Source organism: Aythya marila, assembly GCF_965140915.1.
Source record: "Aythya marila genome assembly, chromosome: 30".
Lineage (NCBI taxonomy): Eukaryota > Metazoa > Chordata > Aves > Anseriformes > Anatidae > Aythya > Aythya marila.
In genome coordinates, this window is record NC_139071.1 from 1,062,686 (window position 1) to 1,086,433 (window position 23,748).

The 23,748-nt window shown below is 68.8% G+C and overlaps 3 protein-coding genes across 4 annotated transcripts in view; 1 reads left to right on the plus strand and 2 right to left on the minus strand.

Moving 5' to 3' along the window:
* The window catches only part of LOC309888724 (dnaJ homolog subfamily C member 22-like), an 8,044-nt gene extending 1,156 nt beyond the window's left edge, over positions 1 to 6,888 (minus strand). The window contains exons 1-2 of one of the 2 annotated variants that reach the window (XM_082781218.1): positions 6,093 to 6,888; positions 5,781 to 5,924 (exon numbers count right to left, since the gene is read on the minus strand). In XM_082781218.1, the coding sequence (XP_082637344.1) occupies positions 5,781 to 5,924; positions 6,093 to 6,875 (927 nt within the window). In that variant the 5' untranslated portion in view covers positions 6,876 to 6,888. Of the gene's footprint in view, positions 1 to 3,982; positions 4,096 to 5,780; positions 5,925 to 6,092 lie in introns of those variants that run through there. The other variant, XR_014319166.1, reaches the window with a different exon arrangement.
* An 8,384-nt stretch (positions 6,889 to 15,272) lies between these two features.
* Positions 15,273 to 17,243, plus strand: LOC309888824 (complement C1q-like protein 4; the record flags this gene model as incomplete). Its single annotated transcript, XM_082781422.1, has 2 exons — positions 15,273 to 15,794; positions 17,064 to 17,243. 2 exons carry the CDS (start codon positions 15,273 to 15,275, stop codon positions 17,241 to 17,243), a joined length of 702 nt encoding a protein of 233 aa, XP_082637548.1.
* A 2,769-nt stretch (positions 17,244 to 20,012) lies between these two features.
* LOC309888818 (peripherin-like) lies at positions 20,013 to 23,223 on the minus strand (the record flags this gene model as incomplete). Its single annotated transcript, XM_082781408.1, has 9 exons — positions 20,013 to 20,111; positions 20,216 to 20,292; positions 20,447 to 20,496; positions 20,879 to 21,099; positions 21,181 to 21,306; positions 21,387 to 21,548; positions 21,631 to 21,726; positions 21,898 to 21,958; positions 22,853 to 23,223. The coding sequence occupies 9 exons, from the start codon at positions 23,221 to 23,223 to the stop codon at positions 20,067 to 20,069; spliced, it is 1,209 nt and encodes a 402-aa protein (XP_082637534.1). The 3' UTR covers positions 20,013 to 20,066.
* Between the last annotated feature and the right edge of the window lie 525 nt (positions 23,224 to 23,748).

Below are 23,748 nucleotides of genomic sequence, written 5' to 3' on the forward strand. Positions count from 1 at the left end.
TCAGGACACGGTTTATGACCCCGAGGAACGCAGCGACGCTCATCCAACACCCACGGCTCACCAGCAGGGACCTGCTGAGCCTATTTTAATTTAAAAATAGGGTTTTCGTGTACCTGGAGCCTTCCTTTCTTAAACACACGGGAGCTCAGAAGTTATTCCTGGCCAGCAACCCTGGCAAGCTGAGCACAGGACGGAGAGGCCGCAGATGCTCGCTGCCGGTGCACAAAAGGCTGCAGAAGAATTCTTTACCTGCTCCAGCCCGGGGAGTTAAACAGCATCAGCTCTTGTGCTGCCTCGGGACACCAAACGGCACCTCTGACACCGCCTGAAATCCTGTGCCAGAAGACGGGGCACCCGGGGAAACCCGGCACAGGCCGAGGCCGCCGGGTCGTGCGCCCGGCCAGGTTTAAATTTGCTGCTTGTGGCCACGGGCAGGAAGCGCCCGGCCTCTGGTCACGAGCCTCGGGTGCGTCCTGGGCCCCACACTGAGACCAGGAGGGGTTGGGGGGAGCTCAGGGCACCGGAGGTCTGAGCACCGCAGCTCCACGCTCTCTGTGCCCATCACTTGGAGTTTTTAAAGCACCCGAAGGCAACGACCCGCACCGCAAACCGCACCCATGCAACCAGCCTCCTTGATAATTGGACTTTTTGTGTTTGTTTTTAACGAGGGAAGGGGGGCTTTAACCCAGGAGGGAGCAGGGGAGCACAAAGAAGGAGAAAACGCCGTGTTGGCAGAGGTGAACTCCCTCAAACTCAGCTCAGGAAAGGGACGCCTGCAGGCTGCTGATGTGCCCATCCCCGAAAAGCAAAGGAAAAGCAAAGCTTCAGTCATTCAAAGGCTGAAAGCGGCTGTAAAAAGAGTTGCCAGAGCAGAAGTTATCAGGAGATCTCCGACTGTCTGAAGTTACTGCGCCTTATCACCCAGGAAATACACTTTTACCCACTTCAAAGGGGAAAAATGAGCGGTAATTAAGTCTTAGGGGGGGAAAACAAGCAGCAGCCGGCAGCTTCCGAACCAGCCTTTGGCAAGCTCCAGACTAAGCCTTGCCTGCGCGCAAACGGGGCAAAGCAAAAGGCTGGGGAAACAAAAAAGCCTCGGACAGATCTGGCGAGGATCTAAGGGCGCATCCTCACTCCTCGGTGATGCAATTAAGGCTGAGGATTCATCCCAAGTCGGAGCGTCCGCAGGGCTCACCTCGAGCCCGCAGCCAAGGCAACGGCAAGCTCGCGTCGGGCTGCAGGAACGGGGAAGGAGCAGCACAAAGGCGGCAGGAAACCGACCTGCAGGGCGAAAGGAAAGCACTGACGGGGCGCGAAGGAAGCCCCCGGGTGCTGCGGGACCCCTCGCCACGGCCGGCCCCTCGCCAAGCCGACGTGGAAACGCACGCAGCGACACGTCCCACCTGGTTGGGGAAACGTCCTCCCCGATTTCCCAGCCAGCACGGCAAAGGAGAACCGATTCTAAAGCACCCCGCCCATGGCATCAGCTTTCCGGGCTGCTCCCGCTCCGTCTAGACGGGTCATTCCCGTCAACTTGCCGCACTCGGCAGCTCCCTGTCGGAAAGGGAAATTAAACGAGCGGTGAGAAATGCGGCTGGGGGTTGCTCCACGGTGGTTTTGGTGAGAAATCCGGCGTTCTGGGGGAAAAAGCTGCTCCCTGGGAGGGCTCTGCCCCTCTGTGCACCTCGCGCCCGGCTCCGGCTGGCTCGCGCTGCGCGGAGCGTCTGGCTAATTAGCTCCCGAGCTAAGCAGTCCCTCGCCACGCTATTTTAATCCTGGTGATCGAGCTCGTTAAGAGGCTCTGGGAGCGCACACAACGCATTAAGCACCAGCAGTGGCTCTGCTTGCAACGTGTCGTCGCTCCCAAGCAGAAATCCATCTTCAGGGAGCCCAGAGGACGGTGCCAGAGCCCCGTAAGACAGCACAAGGGGGGAATTCGCTCGGTTTTCAGCAAATGCCCCCCAAAAAATCAACATTTACACCAAAAATCAAGGAACGTGCTCAGCGTGGGAACCCCGAGACTCAGTTTTGTGGGTTTCCCCCTCAGCAAATTCCTGTTAAATTCGGAAGAGGCCAACCCACAGCCGTGCACCTCTCCGGGGCATCAGAGACCTCGGTCACCTCGAGCCAACTTCTCCGCGTTATCACCCCGTGCTGCAAAGTGTCCAGCAACACAAAACAAACCCGACGCGGCCCATTCTTGGGCTTTTTCCCCCCAAATCAGGACCAGCAGCTTCCCGAAGCCACCTCCACCAACAAGGATCGTGAAGCCGTGCGGTACAGAGGACCGAATAAAACGGTTTCTTGATCTCACTCTCGAGGCTCGGGGGTTTTGTGGTGGTTTGCTGGTGGTTTGTTTTTTTTTTTTTTAGTATTTCCTGAGGCCACTTATTTTGTGCAGGAACAAACCGAGCACCTAACTTCAGAGATAACGAGCTGCCTGCGTTCTGTTTAAATCCTCACACGGCCGAGCGTCGGCAGCTCTCCCACACGCGCCTCCGTGAGCGAGCTGGGCCTCCTCGGGCAGCGCAAGGAAGCAGGGCCGGGCACTTGGGGTGATAAAACAGCCCCGTACCCGCTCCCGGGACGTCACGGCACCCCGCCCGGTGCCTACCTGCGATAAACGCGGTTTTTCCGTGCTCGGTGGCCAAAAAAAACAGCCCCGGGGGGCTGCTGTAGGGTTTTTTGGGTGCTTTGCACAGCACCGCGGGCACGAGGCAGGAGGGAAAGGCTCCGGCCAAGCGCTGCTGCTTTCTGTGCGCAGCCCCTGAGCTCGGCACGTAGCCCACCTGCCTCTTCCCCAAGCCTCAGCGAGCCCCTCAGGGCTGCAGGAAAACTCGCCCCGGGTCCTTTTGAGGCGTTTTGAGGTGTTTTGGCTATTTAGGACCGCCCGTGCCAGCTTTCTGCTCGAGTCCCAGCACCACTGAACATCCCGGGTCGGCTTCACCATTAAGAACTGTTTCACCTCTAAGAGGGTGAACGCATCCTTTAGATCAGGAGTCACTTTTGACCCAAATCACCTAAAAACAGGAAAAAATTGCAGTATTTCGGAAGGGAAGGCAGCAAGCAGCACGTGCAGGGAGACGTCGGCTCTCAAAACCCAACCCAAACTGGCGAAAACTTCCCCCGACGTAACCCCCGGGGCCAGGCCGGTGCCGTGATCCTGGAGAGCCCTTTTTGCCCCTTTTCTTACCCAAAACCTCGGGTCTGGCGGCCCGAGGAGAAGCGTGAGGGTGTAATTAAAAACGGGCCCTGATGATAATTGGTGGAATTTGAGGATAAACCACGGCACCTGCGGGATGGGGGGCATCGGAGCGGCTCCGTGCTGGGCTGGGAGGACTGGGGGGAACTGGGAGGAGATGGGAATGGGGGATGGGAGGGATGGGGGGGGCAGAGGGGCACCGGGGAGGGATGGGGGGGGGGGGGGGGGGACCGGGGAGGAACGGGGGGAGGCCAGGGGGGACCTAGGAGCACTGGGAGGGGGCTGGGGAGACCGGGGAGGAAACGGGGAGGAACCGGGGTCGGCAGAGGGGGAGCAGGGAGGGATGGCGGGGACCGGGAGGGAACCGGGGGAACCGGGAGGGAACCGGGGGGCACCGGAGAGGAACCGGCGACGGGAAACGGGAAGGCCAGGGAGGGCAGAGGGGGAGTAGGGAGGGATGGGGGGGAACGGGGGAGAACCGGGGGGGACCGGGAGGGATCGGGGGGTCCCGGGGGTCACCGGGAGGGGGCCATGGAGACGGGGGGGGGGGCCTGAAGGGGACCGGGGGGTACCGGGGGAGTACGGGGGGCACCGGGAGCTTCCCCCCCCGCTCTCCCCAACCGGAAGCGGCGCAGCGCTGAGGGCCGGGCCGCGGGGAGCCCCCCCCGGTGCCCCCTCCCCGCCCCCACCCGGGGCCTGCACCGCTCCCGGTGCCCCCGGTGCCGCTCCCGGACACCCCCCCCCCGGCCTCCGACCCCCTCCCGGCCGCCCCGCACTCACCGGCCGCGGCCCCGGGGGCTCCGGGCGCTCCCAGCCCCGCCGCCGCCGCCCCCCCCGGGCCTGAGGCCGCCGCCGCCGCCGCGCACCGGGGCGGGGGGCGGGGGCCGCGGCCCGGCAGGGGCCCTCAGGCCGCGCCAGCCAATCGGAACGCGAGCACCGTCCCCGCAGCCAATAGCGCCTCGGGGCCGCCTCGCTGCTCCCGCCCCTTCGAGGGTGACAGCCAATGAGGAGGAGGGAGAGGCTCGGCTCAGCCCGCCTTCCTTCGGTTGTAGCCAATCGGAAGCGAGGCGGGGGGCGGGCCGAGTGTGTCTGACCAATGAGAGGGGTTCTAGGCGCGCGGGGCGGGAGGGGTCCCAACAACCAATGCGGGCGCGCGGGTCCTGCCTTCTCCCGCCTACCGCGCGCGCAAGGGGCGTGACCAACTTCCTTCGAGAGCCAATCGGATCCGGCCGTGGCGACGCCCCGCCTCCCCGCTCTCTCGAGGGGCGGGGCGGGGCGGGGCGGCCGGCGCCGAACGTGGACGGAAACTGCCGAGAGCCTCCGCCCCGCGGCGGAAATGCCCGAGCGCGCTCCGGAAAGTGACGAGCGGCGGGGCGGCCAGGTCGGAGCTCGACAGGCCGCGGGTTCGAGACCCGGGGCCGCCACCAACGGCCCCGCCCGGGTCAGGCCCTGGCTGCGGACACCCAGTGGGGCGCGGAGCCCTCTGCAGCGCCTGGCACGAGCCCTGGTGCGACGGTGTGCACAGATCCTTATGCAGTGGTTTGCACGAACCCCGATGCAATGGTTTGCACAGACCCTGGTGCAATGGTTTGGATGGATCCTGGTGCAATGTTTTGCACAGCCCTTAGTGCAAAGGTTTGCACAGACCCTCATGCAGTGTTTTGCACAAGCCCTGGTGCAATGGTTTGCACGAACCCCAGTGCAGTGGTTTGCACAGCCCTTAGTGCAAAGGCTTGCACAGACCCTAGTGCAATGGTTTGCATAGACCCTGTTGCAATGGTTTGCATGAACCCCAGTGCAATGTTTTGCACAGACCCTTGTGCAATGTTTTGCACAGACCCTCATGCAATGATTTGCACGAACCCCGGTACAATGGTTTGCACAAACCCTGGTGCAAGAGTTTGCACAGATCCTGGTGCAATGGTTTGCACAGATCCTCTTGCAATGATTTGCACGAACCCCAGTTAAATGGTTTGGATGGACCCTGGTGCAATGGTTTGCACAGACCCTGGTGCAATGATTTGGACGGACCCTGGTGCAATGGTTTGCACAGCCCTTGGTGCAAAGGTTTGCACAGCCCCTCATGCAATGTTTTGCACAAGCCCTGATGCAATGGTTTGCAGAAGCCCTGGTGCAATGTTTTGCACAAGCCCTGGTGGAATGGTTTGCACAGACCCTCATGCAATTGTTTGCACGGACCCTCATGCAATGTTTACACAGACCCTGGCACAATGTTTTGCACAAGACCTGGTGGAATAGTTTGCACAGACCCTCATGCAATGGTTTGCACGAACCCCAGTGCAATGTTTTGCACAGCCCCTGGTGCAACGTTTTGCACAGATCCTGGTGCAAAGGTTTGCACAAGCCCCCATCCATCCATCCCTTGGCTGATGGACGCCCCCTGTGCTGGTTTGCAGGGTGCCGGCCCAGCACCGCATCGCGCCAAGCAGAGACACAACAGCAGCAGCCCGAAGCCATCCTCGTGTTACAGAATCCCCTTCCTCAGCCTTTGGTCTCCGCGGGCAGGGGTCTGCCAACCCCGTCACCCCCCCGCGGCCCTCCTGGGCCCCGCCAGCACCTCGTAGGCCTCCTGCAGCTCGATGAAACGCCTCTCGGCCTCCTCGGCCCGGTGCCGGTTGTGGTCGGGGTGCCAGACCTTCACCAGCTCCCGGTAGCTCCTGTGCACGTCCTCGGGGGCAGCGCCGGGTGGGATGCCCAGGACCTGGGGGCGAGATGGATGCTGGGGGGGCCACACGTGCCTCTGAGCCAACCCCTTCAGCCCCAACCACCCCGATACCAGCTTCCTGCACCCCGTGCCACCCCATCCAGACCCCGTGCCCCCCTATTTAATTTCTTCACCCCCCCACACCCCCAGCACCGCGTCCTGCACCTTGTAGGCTCGCTGCCTCCTCTCGCTCCAGCCGCTGGGCTCGGGGCTGACAAAACCCAGCAGCTCGGCCAGGATGCGGCCGGCACGCAGGGGCAGGAGCAGGAGCCGCTCGGCGATGGCGCGGGGCAGCGCCGGGAGGGCCCCGAGCCAACGCAACGGGGCGCCCAGCACCCCGGCGGCACCGCTGAGGACGCCGTAGGCGAGCGGGGCGGCGAAGGCCAAGTAGGCCAGCCCCAGGTGGTAAAGCCGGGCCGGCAACCGCGGCCGGGGCGCCCCGGGGCGTTTATAGCGCCGGTGGCGCTGGGCGGCGATGCTGGCGGCCAAACTGGAGGGCAGCACCGCCAGCACCCGGCCCTGGAAGAGGAGGGAGGCGAGGAAGGCCGCGGTGAGGATGCTGGGCGCTTCCGAGGCCTGGTCGCCCACCGAGGACACCAGCAGCACCCCCAGCCCCACGGCCAGCGGTTGTGCCAGCAACTGCGGCACCCAGGGCAGCGCCAGCGCCGCCGCCAGCCCGAAATATGTCCCCACCGCCACCTGCCCCACCAGCCGCAGGGCGCTCAGGGCCGGCACGCTCCCCACGCGCTGCCCCGGGGTCCCGGCCCCGTTGGCGGCGGCCACCCAGCCGGGAAGGTGCCACAAATCCCCCAGCCAGCCGGCGCCGAAGCCGCCCAGCGTCAGCATCCAGAGCAGCGCGTGGCTGTCGCGGCCCAGGTAGAGGTGGTGCAGCCCCAGCGGCCCCCCCAGCGCCCACAGCCCGTAGGCCACCAGCAGCCGCTTGCCCATCCCCGTGGGGCTCACGGCATCGCCATCCGGCGTCCTGCGGGAGGAGGGAGAGGGAGGTTGGGGGTATTCAGGGATGCCGGGACCCCCACCCGTGGGCTCCCAGCCAGTGCCAGACCCCTCTGCGTTCCCCATGCCCAGTCGGGGCTTGTGGGTGCCCACCCAGGAGCTGTGTACCTGCTCACGGCCCCCTGTGCCCACCCAGAGATCCCCAGGATCCACTCAGGATCCCTTTGTGCCCACCCAGAGATCCCCTGTACCCACAAAGGGATCCCCAGGACCCACTCAGGACCCCCTCTACCCATCCAGGACCCCCTGTGCCCATCCAGAACAATCGCTGCCCACCCAGTGATCCCCAAGACCCACCCAGAGACCCCCAGGACCCACTCAGGACGCCCTGTGCCCACCCAGGACCCCTTTGTGCCCACCCAGGACCCTCTGTGTCCACTCAGAGATCCCCAGAACCCACCCAGGGATCCCCAGGACCCACTCAGGACCCCCTGTGTCCACCCAGGACCCTCTGTGCCCACCCAAAGATCCCCAGGACCCACTCAGGACCCCTTTGTGCCCACCCAGGACCCCTTTTTGACCCCCCAGGACCCCCTGTGCCCACCCAGAGCCCCTTCACACCCACCCAGCCCCCCTGTGCCCCCCCCCAGCTCCCCCACACCCACCCAGGGTCCCACACACCCACTCCCCAGCACCCACACGGGTTCCCCTGATCCCACCAGCCCCCTGCACGCCCACCCCCAGTTCCATGTGTCCCCCCCCCAGCCCACCAGACCCACCTCTGCCCGCGGTCCCGCAGAGCTCACGGGTGGCTCCGCTCCCCCCCCCCCCGGTACGGACTTTGCCCCCCCACGGTGCTGGGCAAAGGGCAGAGCCGCGGTGCTGCCGCAGGGATGGGGGGCATGGGGTGGGGACCCCCCCTCACAGGAATGGGGGACATGGGGTGGGGACCCCCCTCAATCCTTTAGTGCCCCCCCCGTCCCACAGTGTTCCCCCAGTCCCACAGTGCCCCCCACAAACCCACGGTGCCCCCCAGTCCCACGGTGCCCCCCCCAGTCCCACGGTGCCCCCCCAGTCCCATGGTGCCCCCCCCAGTCCCACGGTGCCCCCCCAGTCCCATGGTGCCCCCCCATTCCCATAGTGCCCCCCCCAACCCCACAGTGCCCCCTCCAGCCCCTCACCCCCTGAATTCATCCGCGCTCATTCCTGGGGCTGTGCCCCCCCCCCCAGCATCTTCCAACCCCCCTTTCCAGCCCCCCCCCAGTTTCCCCCCCCCCCCTTTTTTCCTCCGCCGCCGTGTTTGCTCGGCTCAGCCGCTGCGGCCTCCAATTTGGGCTCATTCATTATTAACGGCCCCCGCCGCCGCGCTGTTGACTCAGTCGCTCCCTGAGCGAGGACTCGGGCTCGGGGGGGGGGGCCAGGAGCGGTGACCCCCTCCTTGCCTTTTCTTCCCCCCCCCCTCCCCACGGGTGCACCCCCCCTGCGCTTCAATTCAGCGTGGTTCGGGGATGGGGGGGGGATGCTGGGCTCCTGACTCCCAGGGGAGCCCCAGGATGCGGGGAGGGGGCTGAGATGCTGCCCCCCCCACCTTGCAGCCCCCCCTTAACCCCCCCATCAGCTGCCCATCAGGGCTGACAGCGGCCCCCCCCCCCCCCGCTGCCCACCCCGCCTGGCTGCCTCCCTGACAGCGGCTCCCAGCGGGGCCAGCCCCACGCTTGGCTGCTCTGCGCCCTTGTTGGGGTGGGGGGGGGCGATTTTTGGGGGGGTGATGCACTGGAGGGGGGGCTGCAGGACCAGGGCGTGACACCCCCTTTTCCCAGCTGCCCCCTCCCCCGGTAACTGTGTGCCCCCCCCCCCCAACCTCCCCCTTCCCACCGTGCTGTGGCGTGGGATCGATGCTAGTGGGGAGGGGGGGGGACGCGGGGGGGGCTCGCCTGCTTGATTGATTTCTTTAAGTATCTGGATTTAAAAATGTCAAATTTGGCTCTCGTGTGCGTGGAGCTGGGCGGTCGATGGGGTTGGGGGGGTTTAGGGGGGGCGGGGGCCCCCCCTTTCCGCTCCTGGCATTGGTGTCGTCACCAACCCCCCCCCAGCACTGGGAACTGGGGCCCCTCTGGGGCTGGGGGCTCCGGGGGTGTCCCAGCAGCAGGATTCGGGGTGCCCCCCCCCCCCCCCCCCCCCCCACCACGACGCCCGTTTTTGGGTGTGATTGGAGCCATTGATCAGCCCGGGCCACCGGCGTTTAAGGCATCGATTTTCGGAGCCTTCCCGCTAATTGAAGCATTTGTCATTGCCTCGTTCGGGGGGCGTCCAACTGGGGGGGGGGGCTGCCCCTGTGGGCTGGGTCCTGAGTGGGACCGAAGGCTCCCGGCCACCCGCTCCGGTCCCCACGCGTGTCCCTTTGCACACGCGTGTCCCCTTGCACACGTGTGTCCCGACACCCGCTCACGTCCCCACGCACACGCAGGTCCCCACGCAGGCCCCCAACTCCAGCAGCGACCCCCACACGTCCCCTACACCCCCCAACACCGCTCATCCCACACCCTGTGGGGTGCACACGCGTGTGCGTGCACGCGCCCCGAACACGCAGCCGCGCCGTGCGCCCGGAGAAAGGCTGGTGGAAGGCATCCGTTGCCGGTCCCGAATGTCACGTTGCCTTGTCAGTTTGCTGGTAATTAATGCAAACTCCGGGGCCGGAGTCCCTCCGGACTCGTACATCACTGCCAGCGCCGGGCTGCAGAGCAGCCCCTTTACCCAAGTGCTGTTATTAGGGGAATTTTATATGTATTAGCTGTTGATGCACATTAATACATTAAAAATGTCAGCGGTGGAGGCCAGCTAATTGTCTGATTTAAATGTCTATTTGTCAGCGCCCGGCTCAGGTAGGCATGAGGCGAATCTGCAATGAGCCCCCCGCTGCGGGGCGCGACACCGGGGATGGGGGCGAGCCCCCGGCCGGCGACCACCGCGGGGACGCCGGGGACCCCACGGCGAGCGGGGAGGGGGACCGTGGGGTGAGGGGGGGACGGCGAGAGGGACCCCGCGGCCCGGCCGCCCGCCCCGCCGGCTGCCTAATTGCCGCCCGGCCGGGATGGATTTCTCCGCCCGACGTCCCCGGAATCCTTAATAAATGCCGCTTGTCCAGAGAATTAATCCGGGGCGGCCCGCAGCCATCCATCTCCGCACGCGCTGCCATGCCGTGATGGACGGCCCCGGCGATGACTCAGCCCAGGGGGGGGCCGTGGGGGGGGGCTGTGAATTCCCCCCCCCCTCCCTGTGCTGGGAGCCCCCGGGCTCCCCAGGGACATCCCCTCGCTTCGTCCCCTCGCTTCGGTGACGGCTGCTGCCCCCCACCCCTCCTTGCTGGGACCCCCCCGGCACCAGCCCCATGGAGCAGGGGGTGTGGGTGAGCCCAGGTGGCTGCCTTGGGGTGGGGGGGCACGACTCCCACCCTGCCCCCCCTGGTGTCACCCACCCCCTGTCCCTAAATCCCCCTGTCTTGAGCCCTGCACAGCCACCAGCCCCGCGCTGCTCCGGGGCCATGCCCAATTAATAACATCCCTGCCGCCTCATCAGCAATTAGCAGCAGATGCTAATGAGCCCGGGGGCGGGGGGGGGGGGAGCAGGAGGGGGATGCCGGTGTATAGGATGTGCTGGGGCATGGGGAGCACGCTGGGGACACCGGGGACAGGGCGCACGATGGGGACAGGGCGCACATCAGGGATGGGTGCGCACCGGGGACAAGGTGCAGGGGGGGCCCTGGCCAGGTCTGGAGCACACCAAGGGGGGGGGGGACACAGTGCCAGACCCCCCCGTGCAGGCAGCGGGTGACACTTTCCCCACTGGCACCACACAACGAGGTGACCTCGGCCACTCCTGCTGCCCTGGGGACCTGTTGAGCCGCGGTGCCACCGGGCATCCCCCCCGCAGCCCCCCCAGCCACAGCCCCCCCTCCCGCTGCTGGTTTATTGTCGCCGTTCAAGGACAATTTTCATCCAATTTAGGCCCGGCCCGGCGGCCCGGCTTTATTGCAAACATGCCCTGGATGGAGCGCGCGGCGCCCGGGCGCCTCCAGCCAATCTATATTCATTTGCACAAGGCTCCCTCCCGGCCCGCGCGGCGGGCGCTGACACGCCAATTTGTCTGCTGGTCCCAGCGCGGCACCGTAATTGGGAGGGAAGCGCCGCGGCGAAGGCACGGGGAGAGGAACGGGGACGTCCCTTGGCCACCGTGTGCCGGGTTCTGGGACCGGACCGTGCACGACGACCGTGCACCGTGCACCGTGCACCAAGACCATGCACCGTGCGTCCTGCACCATGGACCATGCACGGCCATGCGCCGTGCACCGTGCACCATGACCGTGCACCGTATGCCATGCGTCACGCACCATGGACCACGCACAATGACCGTGCACCACAACCATGAGCGTGCACCACGCACCATGACCGTGCACCACACAAAATGACCATGCCCTGTGCATCTCTTCCAGCTCGCAGCGCATCACGGACCATGCACCGTGTGCTGGGCATGCACCGTCCAGCACTGGGGTTTGGGGACCAGGCACGGGGGCTGGATGCGACCCCACAGGGCCGCACATCGCCGCACGAGCCCATGGGTGCTCAGGAGCTGTGGAGGAAGATGGTGACTGCGTGCTTGCGCCCGCCGGACGATTGCACCAAGGCCCCCCCCTTGTCAGCACTGCTGGCCCTGCTCGCGGCCCCGGGGCTGCGGCTTCATGCATTTATTCATGCTCTGCTCCCCGGCACCGCCGCTCCGCCGGCCGCTGCCATCCCCGGCTCTCATCCGGGGGCTCGGCTCCCCGCGGTGTCCCCGCCGTGCTCCCAGCTCTTGTCCCCGGAGCTGCTGGCTCTGCGGTCCAGGACGTGTCCATCACCATCCCTGTCATCCCCCAATGGCCCCCGGCAGCGTTGTCCCTGATCCGGCCTGGGGGCAGCGAGAGCAGCAGGCGGCATTCGTGGGGTGGGGGCCCACGGCCACTGTGTCCCCGTGCACCCTGAGGGACTCGGGATGTCCCCACCACGGCCACTGGCACCTGCAGGACCCGGTGTGGGGCTCAGCACCACTGTGGGGCTGGATGGGGCTGAGCTCCCCCAAACCCAGCCGCCTCCTTTGGCCGCTGGGAGCTGAGGGCAGGATCTGGCCCTGAACCCCCCCGTTCCCCCCCCCCTCGGCTCCTTGCTGCCGCTCTCTCCGGGGCTGACCTTTCTCTCCGCCGCCGCCTCTATTTTTACCATCCGTGTTTGCTCTCCCCTCCCGCCCCTTTCTTGCTGTCGTTGCCAGCTGGTGCTGGGGGCCGCAGCTGCCCCCCTTGGGGTGCAGCACCAGGTGCCAGCCCCCCCCCCCCCCGAACCCAGGCAGGGCCAGGAGCATCCAGGCCCCCCAGTGTCCCCCCGTGTCCCCAGGGCGAGGACCTTTTGGCCAGGCACCCAGTCCCCGCGAGCCCCCGGCGCTTGCTAATTAGCGCTCGGGCTTCCCCTCGCAGCCTCGCTAATTAATTCACTGTTGCTGCTCATTAAGATCAGCCGGCGGAGGGGGGTGGCGGTGGCGGAGGCGGTGGGACTCCGGCGTCCCCGTCCCCGGGGAGCAGCTCGGGCAGCATCGATCGCGCCCGGACCCCGTCCCCGCCGGGGGAGCTGCTCCCGCCGCTGTAATTTGTTGCACAAACATCGCCGGGCGGTTCAGGATTGCATTGATCCCCCGCATAAAGGGCCCATAAATCCATCCGAGATCCCGGCTGATGGATCGGCGCCCTTTGGAGGGAGCTGGCCAGGCCTGCAAATTTAAAAACTGCACGGATAAATTACGCGCGGGGCGCTACGGCGGGAGCATCTCCCACCGCCCGCACGCCAGCATGCAATGTGCACGCGCACACACGTGTGTGCACAGGCACGGTGCCTGCTCACACGCATGCACACGCATGCACACGCACAGTGCATGCACTCACACCCATGCACACACACACACAGCTCGCATCCCTGCACGCGCACACGGATGTGGAGGGACAGATGCTGCCCCTGCAAGGACACGCGTGGCCCCTGCACACCGAAGGGGAACGGAGCCCCTCCTGGCACGGGGGTGCGGGGCTGCCCCCCCTGCACCTCGCTCCTCTCTCTAATTGCAGTGCAGAGGCAGCGGCGAGGCCGCGGGGAGCAGCCCCGGCTCCCCGAGCGCGGAGGGCGAGACTTCGCTTTGCATAAAGGAGCAAATTCAGGCAGGGTTTGAAAAGAGCAGCCGTAAATCAGCTCCCCCCGTGCCCCCGCTGCGGAGGCAGCCGGGGGCTGCAGGACAAATCCTGCCCCCTGCGCTGTGCCCGCAGCGGGGGGACCCAGGAGCCCCCCGGGGTGCGGGGGCTCTGCCCGAGTCCCTGCGGTTGGGGATCAGCTGAGTGTGCCCCCCCTGGCACCCCAAAAGCACCCTGAAAATGGGCCAGTGGCCACCTGCCCGCAGGGACCCCAGTGGGCTGCGTGGGGCTGCGTGGGGCTGCGTGACCCCCCCTCCAAGCCCCCCTGCAGCCCCCTGCAGCGTGCACACAGCCGTGCCCCTGAGCCCACGCACGCTCACACCCCTGCACCCGTCTCACGCACACCAAGGAGTGCACACGCACAGCAGGGCCCTGGCAAATGTGTGCTCATGTCCTGCACACGCACACCTTGCACACGCACCAGTGCAGAGAGAGCCCTGAGCACGCACACGCATGCTGCTTGCACACACAGAGCTCTCGGCACGCAAATGCTGCTTGCACACACGCTGCGTGCACACATGCTGCTTGCACACACGCAGCCCCACACATGCACACGCTGCTTGCACACACAGCTCTGTGCAAACACACACAGCTCTGTGCATACACACGCTGCTTGCACACGCAGCTTGCACACACGCAGCCCCACACATGCACACACTGCTTGCACACACGCTGCTTGCACACACAGCTCTCTGCAAACACACACACAGCTCCGTGCACACACACGCTCCTTGCACACGCAGCTTGCACACACACAGCCCCACGCACACACGCGCTGAGCCCTTTACACACACGCGTGCCCCCCCCCATGCAGCCCCCCAGCCCTGCCCCAGCACCTCCCCTGCACCCAGCGCACCCCGGCCACGCACCCGCGTGCACCCCTGCACCAGCAGCTCCCCGCACGCTCACTCTCACCCCCTCCTGCGCCCCCCCGGGCACCCTCCCCCCTGCACACTCGACACCCCCTCCTCTCGCTCTGGTCCCCCCCCCCCCGCCGCCCCCGCCCCCGCCGTGCCCGGTGCCGTCGAGCGGGGCGGGCGGAGCGGGGCTGCGGGCGCGGCGCGGCGCGGGCGGCGGTCCCGGCACGTGGCTCCCGGCGCCGCGGGCGGCAGGTACCGGAGGGCACCGGAGGGATGCGGGGGGGGCCGGGGACCACCGGGAACCGGGAGGGGGGACACCGGGAGGCGCGGCCCCGGGCCCGGTTGGGGCCGCCCCGACAGCCCCGGCCCCGCCGGAACCGCCCCGGGAGGAGCTGCCCGGCCCCGCCGCCGCCGGTGCGCACCGGGGAGAGCGGGGCAGCGGGGGGCGCTCCCGGGGGGGGCGCTCCCGGGGGAGGGGGTCCCGCTCCCGGGCAACTTGGCGAGAAGTTGCCCCGCGCGGCGCGGCGGCGGCGGCGGCTCCATCCCGGCTCCGGTTACATCACCAGCTCCAGCACCGGCTCCGGTCCTGGTTGCATCATCGGCTCCGGTCCCGGCTCCGACACCGGCTCCGGTCCTGGTTGCAGCAGGAGCTCCGCTCCCGGCTCCAGCCCCGGCTCCGCTCCCGGCTCCAGCCCCGTCCCGGCTCCCGGCTCCGCTCCCGGCTCCGTCGGTGGCTCCGCTCCCGGTTCCATCCTCGGCTCCGCTCTCGTCCCCTTCACCGGCTGAAGTCCCGGCTCCACCCGCAGCTCTGCTCCCGGCTCCGGTCCCGGCTCCGGTGCCAGCCCCGGCTCCATCACCAGCGCCGGTCCCTGCCCCAGCCGCATCCCCGCTCCTGATCCTATCCTCGGTCCCAGTCCCGTGCCCGTCCCCATTCCCATTCCTGTCCCTATTCCCATTCCTGTCCCCAGCCCTGTTCCCATTCCCAGCCCCGTTCCTGTCCCCAGCCCTGTTCCTGTCCCCATTCCCTCTGCTCTCCCCATCCCCGTCCCCATCCCTGCCTCCATCCCCATCCCCGTCCCCATCCCCGTCCCTCCCCATCCCCTCTCCCAGCCCGGTCCCCGCCGGGGCGTGAGGCTCAGCGGGCGGCGGGGCGCCGTCCGCCCCCCCGGCACCACCATCGCTCCCAAGGGCGACGAGGACCTTCTGGCGCTGGCCGCCTCCCGGCTGAGCCGCAGGAAGCGGGTGGCCGGGGCGGCCGTCGGCGTGGCCATGGTGCTGGTGCTGCTGGTGGCCATCCCGCTGCTGGTGCACAGCTCCAAGGCGGCCGCGCACTACGAGATGCTGGGCAGCTGCCGAATGGTCTGCGACCCCTACCCCGGCCCCGAGCTGCCCCCCGCCTCCCCACCACCCTTCTTGCCGGGGGCCAAGGGTGAGCCGGGGCGCAAGGGCCGTGCCGGAGTACGGGGCCCCCCCGGGCCACCGGGGCCGAGGGGACCGCCGGGGGAACCGGGCCGGCCAGGGCCACCGGGACCGCCGGGTCCGGGTCCCGGGGGGTACATCCCCTCCTTCTACAGCCCCAAGATTGCTTTCTACGCCGGGCTGCGGAAGCCCCACGAGGGCTACGAGGTGCTGCGCTTCGACGACGTGGTGACCAACGTGGGCAACTACTACGAGCCGTCGAGCGGGAAGTTCACCTGCCCCCTGCCCGGCATCTACTTCTTCACCTACCACGTCCTCATGCGCGGCGGCGATGGCACCAGCATGTGGGCCGACCTCATGAAGAACGGGCAGGTAGGGGCCGGGACCCCCAGGCAGCTCCCCCCCGGTGCCCCGCTCGCCCCCGGCCGGCCCCCTCGCCCTGTTCCAGCCCTGTTGCTCCGTCCCTTCCCCTGCCCGGCCCCGTTCCCGCTGCCGGCTGCCCCCATCCCCGCTCTCCCTGCTCGCTCTCCTCGCTTCTCCATCCCGGTTCCCCTCTCTCGGTTTTCTCATCTTGTTTCCTCCCATCCCAGTTCTCCCTTTCTGGTTTCCCCTCACCCTGCTTCCTCCACCCCATTCCCCCCTCTGGGCTCCCCCCACCCCCAGCTCCCCCCAACCCCATTTCCCCCGTTCCATTTCCCCCATCCACGCCCTCCACCCCCATTCCCCACGCCGATTCCCGATTCCCGTCCCCGTTCCCTCTTCCCCATTCCCCCACGCCCATCTCCACCCATCCCATTCCCCCGATCCCATTCCTCTTCCCCCCCATCCCTTTTCCCTGGACCACTGGAGCCACCCTGGGGTGCAGCACAGCACCCGCAGCCCCAGACCCGTGCCCCCCCCCCATCCCCAGTACTCCCACCATTGGGAAGGGGATTTGTGCTCCCCCGGGTCTGGGGGGCTCAGAGCCAGCAGGGAGCGGGGTCTGCCAGCAGCCAGGGGGGACCGGCTGTGCCCCCCCAGCCAGGATGGATGCCCCTGGTTGCCTGGCCAGCGCTGGGGGGGCACCGGTTGTGCCCCCCCGCCTGGTCCCTTTGTTCACAGCCCGGCCGGCAGCTCCCTTCCCCGCCTCGCCCCGGACGTTTTCCATTTATTATGGGATAAACGAGCATCGATCTGCTGCGGTCGATGCCAGCTCCGCCGCCCCGCTGGGAGCTGCCCCCCTCTCCCTGGGTGCCCCCAAAACCCTCTTCCCCCCCCCCCCCCCCAGGAAGAGGAACACGGGGCAGGGGACAGCCACTGGCTCCTGGGGGCATCGGGGCTCTCTGTCCCCCTTTGGGACCAAGCAGGGTGGGAGACCCAGCCCCAACTGCGGGGCTGTCCCATCCTGGGGGACCCTGGGTTGTGTGTGGGGGGGGCAAACTGTCCCTGCCAGCTGCTGGGGGGTCGGGGGGGGCGATGCTGGGGTCCCTCACCCGGTTCTGCCGCAGATGTGCGGCACGACCTTGAGTGGCGATGGCCGGGGTGGGGGGCCTCAAGCGGGCCGGGGAGGGTGGGTGGGCACGGAGCATCTCAGCACCCTGTTCCCGATCCCTTCCTTATACCGGGGACGCGGGGGGGGGGGGGTGGGTGCTGCACCCCCAGGTGCGGGCCAGCGCCATCGCGCAGGACGCGGACCAGAACTACGACTACGCCAGCAACAGCGTCATCCTGCACCTGGACGTGGGCGACGAGGTCTGCGTCAAGCTGGACGGCGGCAAGGTGCACGGCGGCAACACCAACAAGTACAGCACCTTCTCGGGCTTCATCATCTACCCCGACTGAGCCCCCCCCCACCCCCCCCCGAGGATGTGGTGCAGGGGGGGGGGGCACTTTCTGCTGCACGGCCCCCCCACCGGCCTGTCCGCCCCCCCGAAACGTCCCCAGGGTGATGGGACACCCACGAGGATCCCCCCCATGCGCACGCACACACGCCTCCCCCCCCCCGGCTTGGTGCCCCACGCGCACACCATGTGCACAAACACCTCGCAGCCCCCCCCCCCGTGCCCCCCCCCCCGCGCACACCCGCGTGCACGCTCGCACAGCGGCTCCCTGCACACCCGCGTGCACGCAGCAGCCCCCCAGGTGTAAATGCCCCTCGAGCACACCCCCAAATCCTGTGATTTCCCCCCCCCCCCCCCATTGTGTTCCACGCACCCTCGCATGCCAGCACCCCCAAGGACACTGGGGGGACTGGGGGGGGGGCCGGTGCTCTCCCGTCTGCCCCCCCGGAGCCCCCCATCCCCAAACCCTGCGGCTGATCGCTGGGCTCGTGTTCCCCCAATAAACCACGCTGGGTTTGGAGACGCGGCTGCTGCCTCCTGGGGACAGCGTGGGGGGGGACACTGGGGACCGAGGGGGGGGGCAGTGACCCCCCCTGCTCGGTGCTGGCCCCATCTGCCCGTCACCACCGTGCTGGTAACAAATTTGGGGCTGCTGGCGAGGATGAGAACGGGCAGCTTTGGGCCATGCTGGATGGGAAGGGCCCCCCCGGGGATGCGAAGGGCCCCCCCCCCCTTCACCATGCACACTTTTTTTGGGGGGGGAGCACGCTGGGACCACTGCGTGCCCTGGCAGCATTTGGGGTCCCCAGGGTGGCAGGAGGATGCCCCAAAATGCCCCCCACACACACACCACAACCCCGAGCCTCCCCAGCGTGGGCACTGCCTGGCCATTGGGGAGGGGGGGGGGGAGAGGGGGCGGGAGGGACAGCACCCATGGGTGCAGGGGAGGGCAGGGGTTCCCAACACCCCCAGCACCCACAGAGACCCCCCCAGCAAGGTGCAGCACAGAGTTTATTGGCAGCGTGGGGGTGCCCATGGGGGCAGCCCCCAGCCCCGGGGGGGGGGGGTGGACGTGGTCACAGCTGCCCCGGGTGCTTGCAGAGGGCCTGGGGGAGGTGAGGGGGGGGGGGACACAGGGGGACCAGGACCCCAAAGGTTCCTGAGCACCTATCCTGCTGGGAAGGTCCTGCGGCAGCAGGGGCACACGCTGGGGGGGGAAAGCCTGAGCGAACAGCTCTGCGTGGGACACCCCCGGCATGGGGGGGGCACCCCAGGGTGCCCCCCACCTCCCTGCCCCACGCAGTCCCCTCCACCTCCCCAGGGAATGTCCCCCCTGCCCCTCTCCCCGCTCCCCCTCTGACCCCAGGTCTCCCTCCCCTCACCCAGGGTCCGTCCATCTCCCCCCCCCCCCCCCCCAAGAGCACCCCACCTGAGCCTTGGGCAGAGCCAGCGCTGCATTCGCCCCCCCCCCCACTTTGTCACCCCCCTGGTGGGTGCCCCACATGCGGCTGGGGGGGGTGAGCATGCAGAAGAAGCTCCCTTTGGACACCCCAGGGCAAGACAGTGGGGGGGGGATTTTTTTTTGAGGGGGGGGGCAGCACTGGCACCTGTCCCTTAACCCCCCCCTCATACAAACCAACGTTGGAGGACGCTCTGAGGGGCTCAGTGCCTGCGGGTGGGGGGCATGGGGGGGTCCTGAGCCCCGGCACGGCCCCCCCAAGGCAGCGTGTGTGTGTGTGTGGGGGGGGGGGCAGGGGGCGTACCTGGGGTGCTGCTTTCATTCGAGGGGGGGGGCTCGCAGCGTGGATGCGCTCTCCTGGGGAAGGAGCGGACCCGGCCGTGCAGCTTGGGCGCCCCCCCGCGGTTTGTGGGGGTCCCTGCGCCCCCCCCCCGCGGTGCCCCCGGCCCAGGAAGGGACCGCGGCACCGGCAGGGTCTGACCCCCCCCCCGTGCCCCCCCCCCCTCCCCATGACCCCGCTTCGCTGCTCACCGGGCAGGACAGGGGCCAGCACGGCTCGGGGGGGGGGGGGGCACAGTTATGGGGTGGGGGGGCAGCACCCAAACACCTGGGTCCTGCGGGGGGGGGCACCCCCCTGCCTTCACCGCTCCGTGTGTTTGCTGAGGATGCAGGGGGGGGCTTAGGGGTGGGCTGAGGACCCCCCCCCAAAAAAAAAAAAAATGCCCCGGGATGGGTGGGGTTGGGGGGGGCGCTGGCCGGGCCGTACTCGTCCTCCCCCCGCAGCCCCGGGGGGGGGACGCGGTGGTATTTGGGGCTGGGGTCGCAGCGGTGCCGCCCCCAGCCCCATCCCCGGGCTGGAACCGAGCAGCCTCGGGACAGCCCCAAGGCCGGAGCGGGTCCCGGGGGGAACGGGGGCGTCCCGGGGGGGTCCAGGACCCGGCTCTCCTCGCCCCCGGGGGGGCCGCGTAACACCGATGGGGAAGGGTCCCCGGTCCCGGTCCCGGTGCCGACCCCCGGTACCGCCACCGACAGCGCCGCCTCCGGGCTCCAGCCTTTATTTGCCGCTCAAGCGCGAACGGGGACGACGGGGGGGGCAGCACCCGGCCCCCCCCAGGGCCTCCCTGTCCCCTGCCCACCCCCGGGGGGGGCAGCACCGGGGCGGGGTGTGGGGGGGGGCGCGCTCGGTACAACGGAAAATCCGCCCGCGGCGGCGGCACGGGGAGAACCAAAGGGCGAGAACCAGCGATAAATACGGGGGGGGGGGGGCACGGGGGGGCGGCCCCGCTCCCCGGCCCACACCGGGGGGTCCACTCTGGCCTCCGTCGGTGGGGGCAGCACCGGGGGGAGGCACCGGGAACCCCCTCCTCATTTGGGCTCCGCTCGCTCCTTGTGCGACTCCGTCACCACCTGCTGCGGGGGGAGAATTTGGGGGTCAGCCCCACATCTGGGGGGTCAGCCCCGCACCGGGGGGGTCATTCCCACACCGGGGGGGGGTTCAGCCCCCCGTTGCTTACCTGCCCGTCCCTCGTCTCGATGGTTTTGATGAGCAGCATCCTCCGCACGGGGCTCGGCACCGGCTCCAGCTCAAGCACTGGGGCATGGAGAAGCCGTCAGCCCCCCAGCGGGACCTCGGGGTGCAGGTTGGGGGGGGGGGGGCACGGCCCCAAAGGATGCAGCTGCACCCTCCGGGGGTCCCCGTCCCCCCAAATGTGGGCTCCCCCCCCCTCAGCCCGGCCAGCCCTCACCTGAGCTTCTGGTGCTGAAGGAGGCAGCGGGGTGCGGGGGGAAGGTGGCCCTGGGGAGGGAGAGGGGGGTGAGGGGGGGTGCGGGGGGGTCGCGGTGACCCTGTCCCATGCTGAGCCCTCGGCTGCAGGAGGAGCTCGGGTGGCAGCAGGGCTGGGGCAGCTCCCCTGCCTGGCCTTGTTTTTTTGTGTGTGTGCAGCGAGAAATTCTCAGGGCACTTCTCCGAGCGCGGCAGCGAGGCGCGGAGCAGTTAAATTCCGTAACAAGGGGGTGACCGGGGTGGGGGGCGACCCTGTTCTATGGCCGGGGTCCGCATGGCTGCACCCCGTAGGGCTCCCAGCGTCGACAGGGACACGAGGCCACGGGTGCTGCTCCCTCCCTCGTGTCCCAGCCCGAGTGCTGCCCTCCCCAGCGGGACCACCGCGGCCCCTCACCGGCTCTCCTCGCCCTCCAGCAGCTTGCGGTACGTGGCGATCTCGATGTCCAGGGCCATCTTGATGTTGAGCAGGTCCTGGTACTCGCGCAGGTGCCGCGCCATCTCCTCCTTCATGTGCTGGATCTCCTGCTCCAGCCGCCCCACCACGTCCTGGTAGCTCCCGATCTCCACCCCGAACTCATCCTCCATCTCCCGCATCTGCCGCTGCAGCGCCTCGTTCTGCGGGGAGAGGGGGAGAAGGGGCGGCAGGGGGCTGCGGCTGGTCCCTGCGTGTCCCCCCCCGTATCCCCAGGTGCTCACCATGCCCTTCAGCCCGTCCACCTCGCAGGTGAGGCTCTGGATCTGCCGCCGGGACTCGTTCATCTCCTGCCTCGCCAGCCGCAGCGCCTCGTGGTTGCGGTTGGCCGCGTCTGAGAGATCGGCGAACTGCGAGGACCAGGGCGGGGGTGTCAGGGCTGCGGGGGCATCCCGCCCCCTCCCCGTGTCCCCCCCATGTCCCCGGGTACCTTCGACTTGTACCACTCCTCGGCTTCCTGCAGGTTCTTGACGGCGATGCTCTCGTACTGGGTGCGGATGTCGCGCAGCGCGGCCGTCAGGTCCGGCTGCCGGAGCTCCACCTGCACCTCCGCCTGCTGGCTCTGCGCGCTCACCTCCAGGTCCCGCAGCTCCTGGGGTGCCACGGCACGTGGGAGGTCACGCCGGCATCCCCCCGTCCCACCCCCCTCGCCGCCCCACAGCCCTGGCCCCCACCTCCTCGTGCAGCTTCTTCAGGAAGCCGATCTCGTCCATCAGCAGCTCAATTTTGCGCTCCAGCTCCAGGCGGGACAGCGTGGCGTCGTCCACGTCCTGCAAGGAGAGTCCAGGCTAAGCCGAGGGGAATACAAAAGGAACGGGACCCCCAGGACCCCCACCATGTCCCCCCCTCCCTTGGGGGGCACCCGGTGCATCGCCAAGACTTTGCACAGAGGCTCAGGACTGTGTGGGGTGCGTGGGGGACGGGGACCCCCACCCGCTCACCTTGCGGAACAGCACGAGGCTCTTCTCCGCATCCTCCCGCTTCTGCATCTCATCTTCCAGCCTGGGGGGCAGCAGCAGTGAGAAGGAAGGAGGGGGAAGGGGTGCAGACCCCCCACCCTGAGCCTGCCACTCTCTGGGTCCCCCTGCACAGTGCAGGGGATGGGAGAGGAGGAGGAAGAGGGGCCCCACAAACCTGAGGTCCCCCCCTCGCACCCCCCAGCTGCAGGCAGGCCCACCCCCACCCCGCAGAACCCACAGATCCCTGGGGTCCCCCACCCCGGTCCCTGTTGCAGTGCCTTGGGGCAGGGCCCCCACCCCATTGCAGCCCTATAGGATCCCTCACTGGGACCTGCTCCTCCCCGGGGGGCCCAGGTCCACCTCTGGCCCCACCTCCTCCCAGTGCTCGTCCCAGTTTGCTCCCAGTGCGTCCCCTCCTGCAAGGCGGGGACCCTGCGCCCTGCCCTGGGCCCCACCCTTCCGCAGTCCCTCGCTCCCCCCCAGCCTCCCCCGTGCATCCCCACAGCTTTCCCCAGCGCACACCGGCTGCACCCCCTGGACCCTCCCCAAAAGACCCCCGGTTCCCCCCAGAGCACCCCGCTGCGTGCCCCGGTCCCCTCCCCAACAGCCCCGGCGCCCCCCGTCCCCATCCCCACTTCACTCCCGGGGTGTCTCCATCACCCCCATCCCGGTGCCTTCTCCAGGGCGTCCCGGGGCACCCCCCGGTGCCCACCCCAATGTTCCTTGGGGCACCCCCAGCTCCCCATTCCGGCGCACGTCCCTGTCACCGGGACACTCCCGGTCCCTACCCAGCGCATCCCGGTTCCCCCCCCGGTCCCTATCCCGGTTCACCCCCCGGTGCCCACCCCGGCGCATCCCCCCGTCGCCCTCCACTCCCCACCGCCGCCCCTCCCGGGTCGTTCCCCGGTTCCCCCCCGGTGCCGGTCCCGCCGCCCACCGCTGCCGCAGCCCCCGCAGCTCGGCGGCCAGCCCGTCGCGCTCGGCTTGGAGGCGATCGCGGTCCCGGCCGAGGCGCTGCAGCCGGTCCCGCAGCCCCCGGAGCTCGCCCTGCACCAGCCCCGCGGCTCGGGGGGCGGCGGCGGCGGCGGCGCGGCCCAGGGCGGAGCGCAGGGCCCCGTTCTGCCGCTCCAGCGCCCGCACCCGTTCCAGGAACGCCGCGAAACGATCGTTGAGCGCCGCCAGCTCCGCCCGCTCCGCTCCCCTTGCGGCCGCCGCCTCCGCCAAGCGCCCGGGAGCGGCGGAGACCGGGGCCGGTGGGACCCCGGGGGCGCGGCGGGGCGCGGGGGGGGCGCGGCCGCCTCGGTCCATGGCAGCGGCGGGGAGGCGGCGGCGGCCCCAGGCTCCGGTCGTTTATAGCGGGAGGCTGCTCCGCCCCGCCGGGGGGCTCCGGTAGCGAGAGGACGGCGCTGCGGGAGGGGGGAGCGCGGCCCGCCCCCGCCTCGGGCTGCGGGGAGCGCCCCGGGGGCGCGGGGAACGATGGCACCGGGTGTGGGGGGGGGGGATGCGCGGGGAGCGGGGCCGGGAGCAGCGGGGGTGCGGGGGTGCAGGAGAGGTGCTGGGGGGTGCACGGGAAGGAATCGCGGGGGGGTCCCTGACATAGTGTGGGGTGGGGCTGGGGGGACACTGCTGCCACCCCCCACGTGGGGCTGCAAAGGGAGCCCCATTTGGACTTCTGCAAGGCTCCGCAGAGCCCCCCCCCCAGCTGGGTGCCCCCTGCCCAGAGCGCTGCAGGCCCTGTCCCCAGTGTCCCCAGCAGCCAAGGGAGGGGGCACCCTGTCCGCCCCCCCCCCCCCCCCCCCGGGGCCGTGACTTGGCTTCTGCAGAGCCACCATG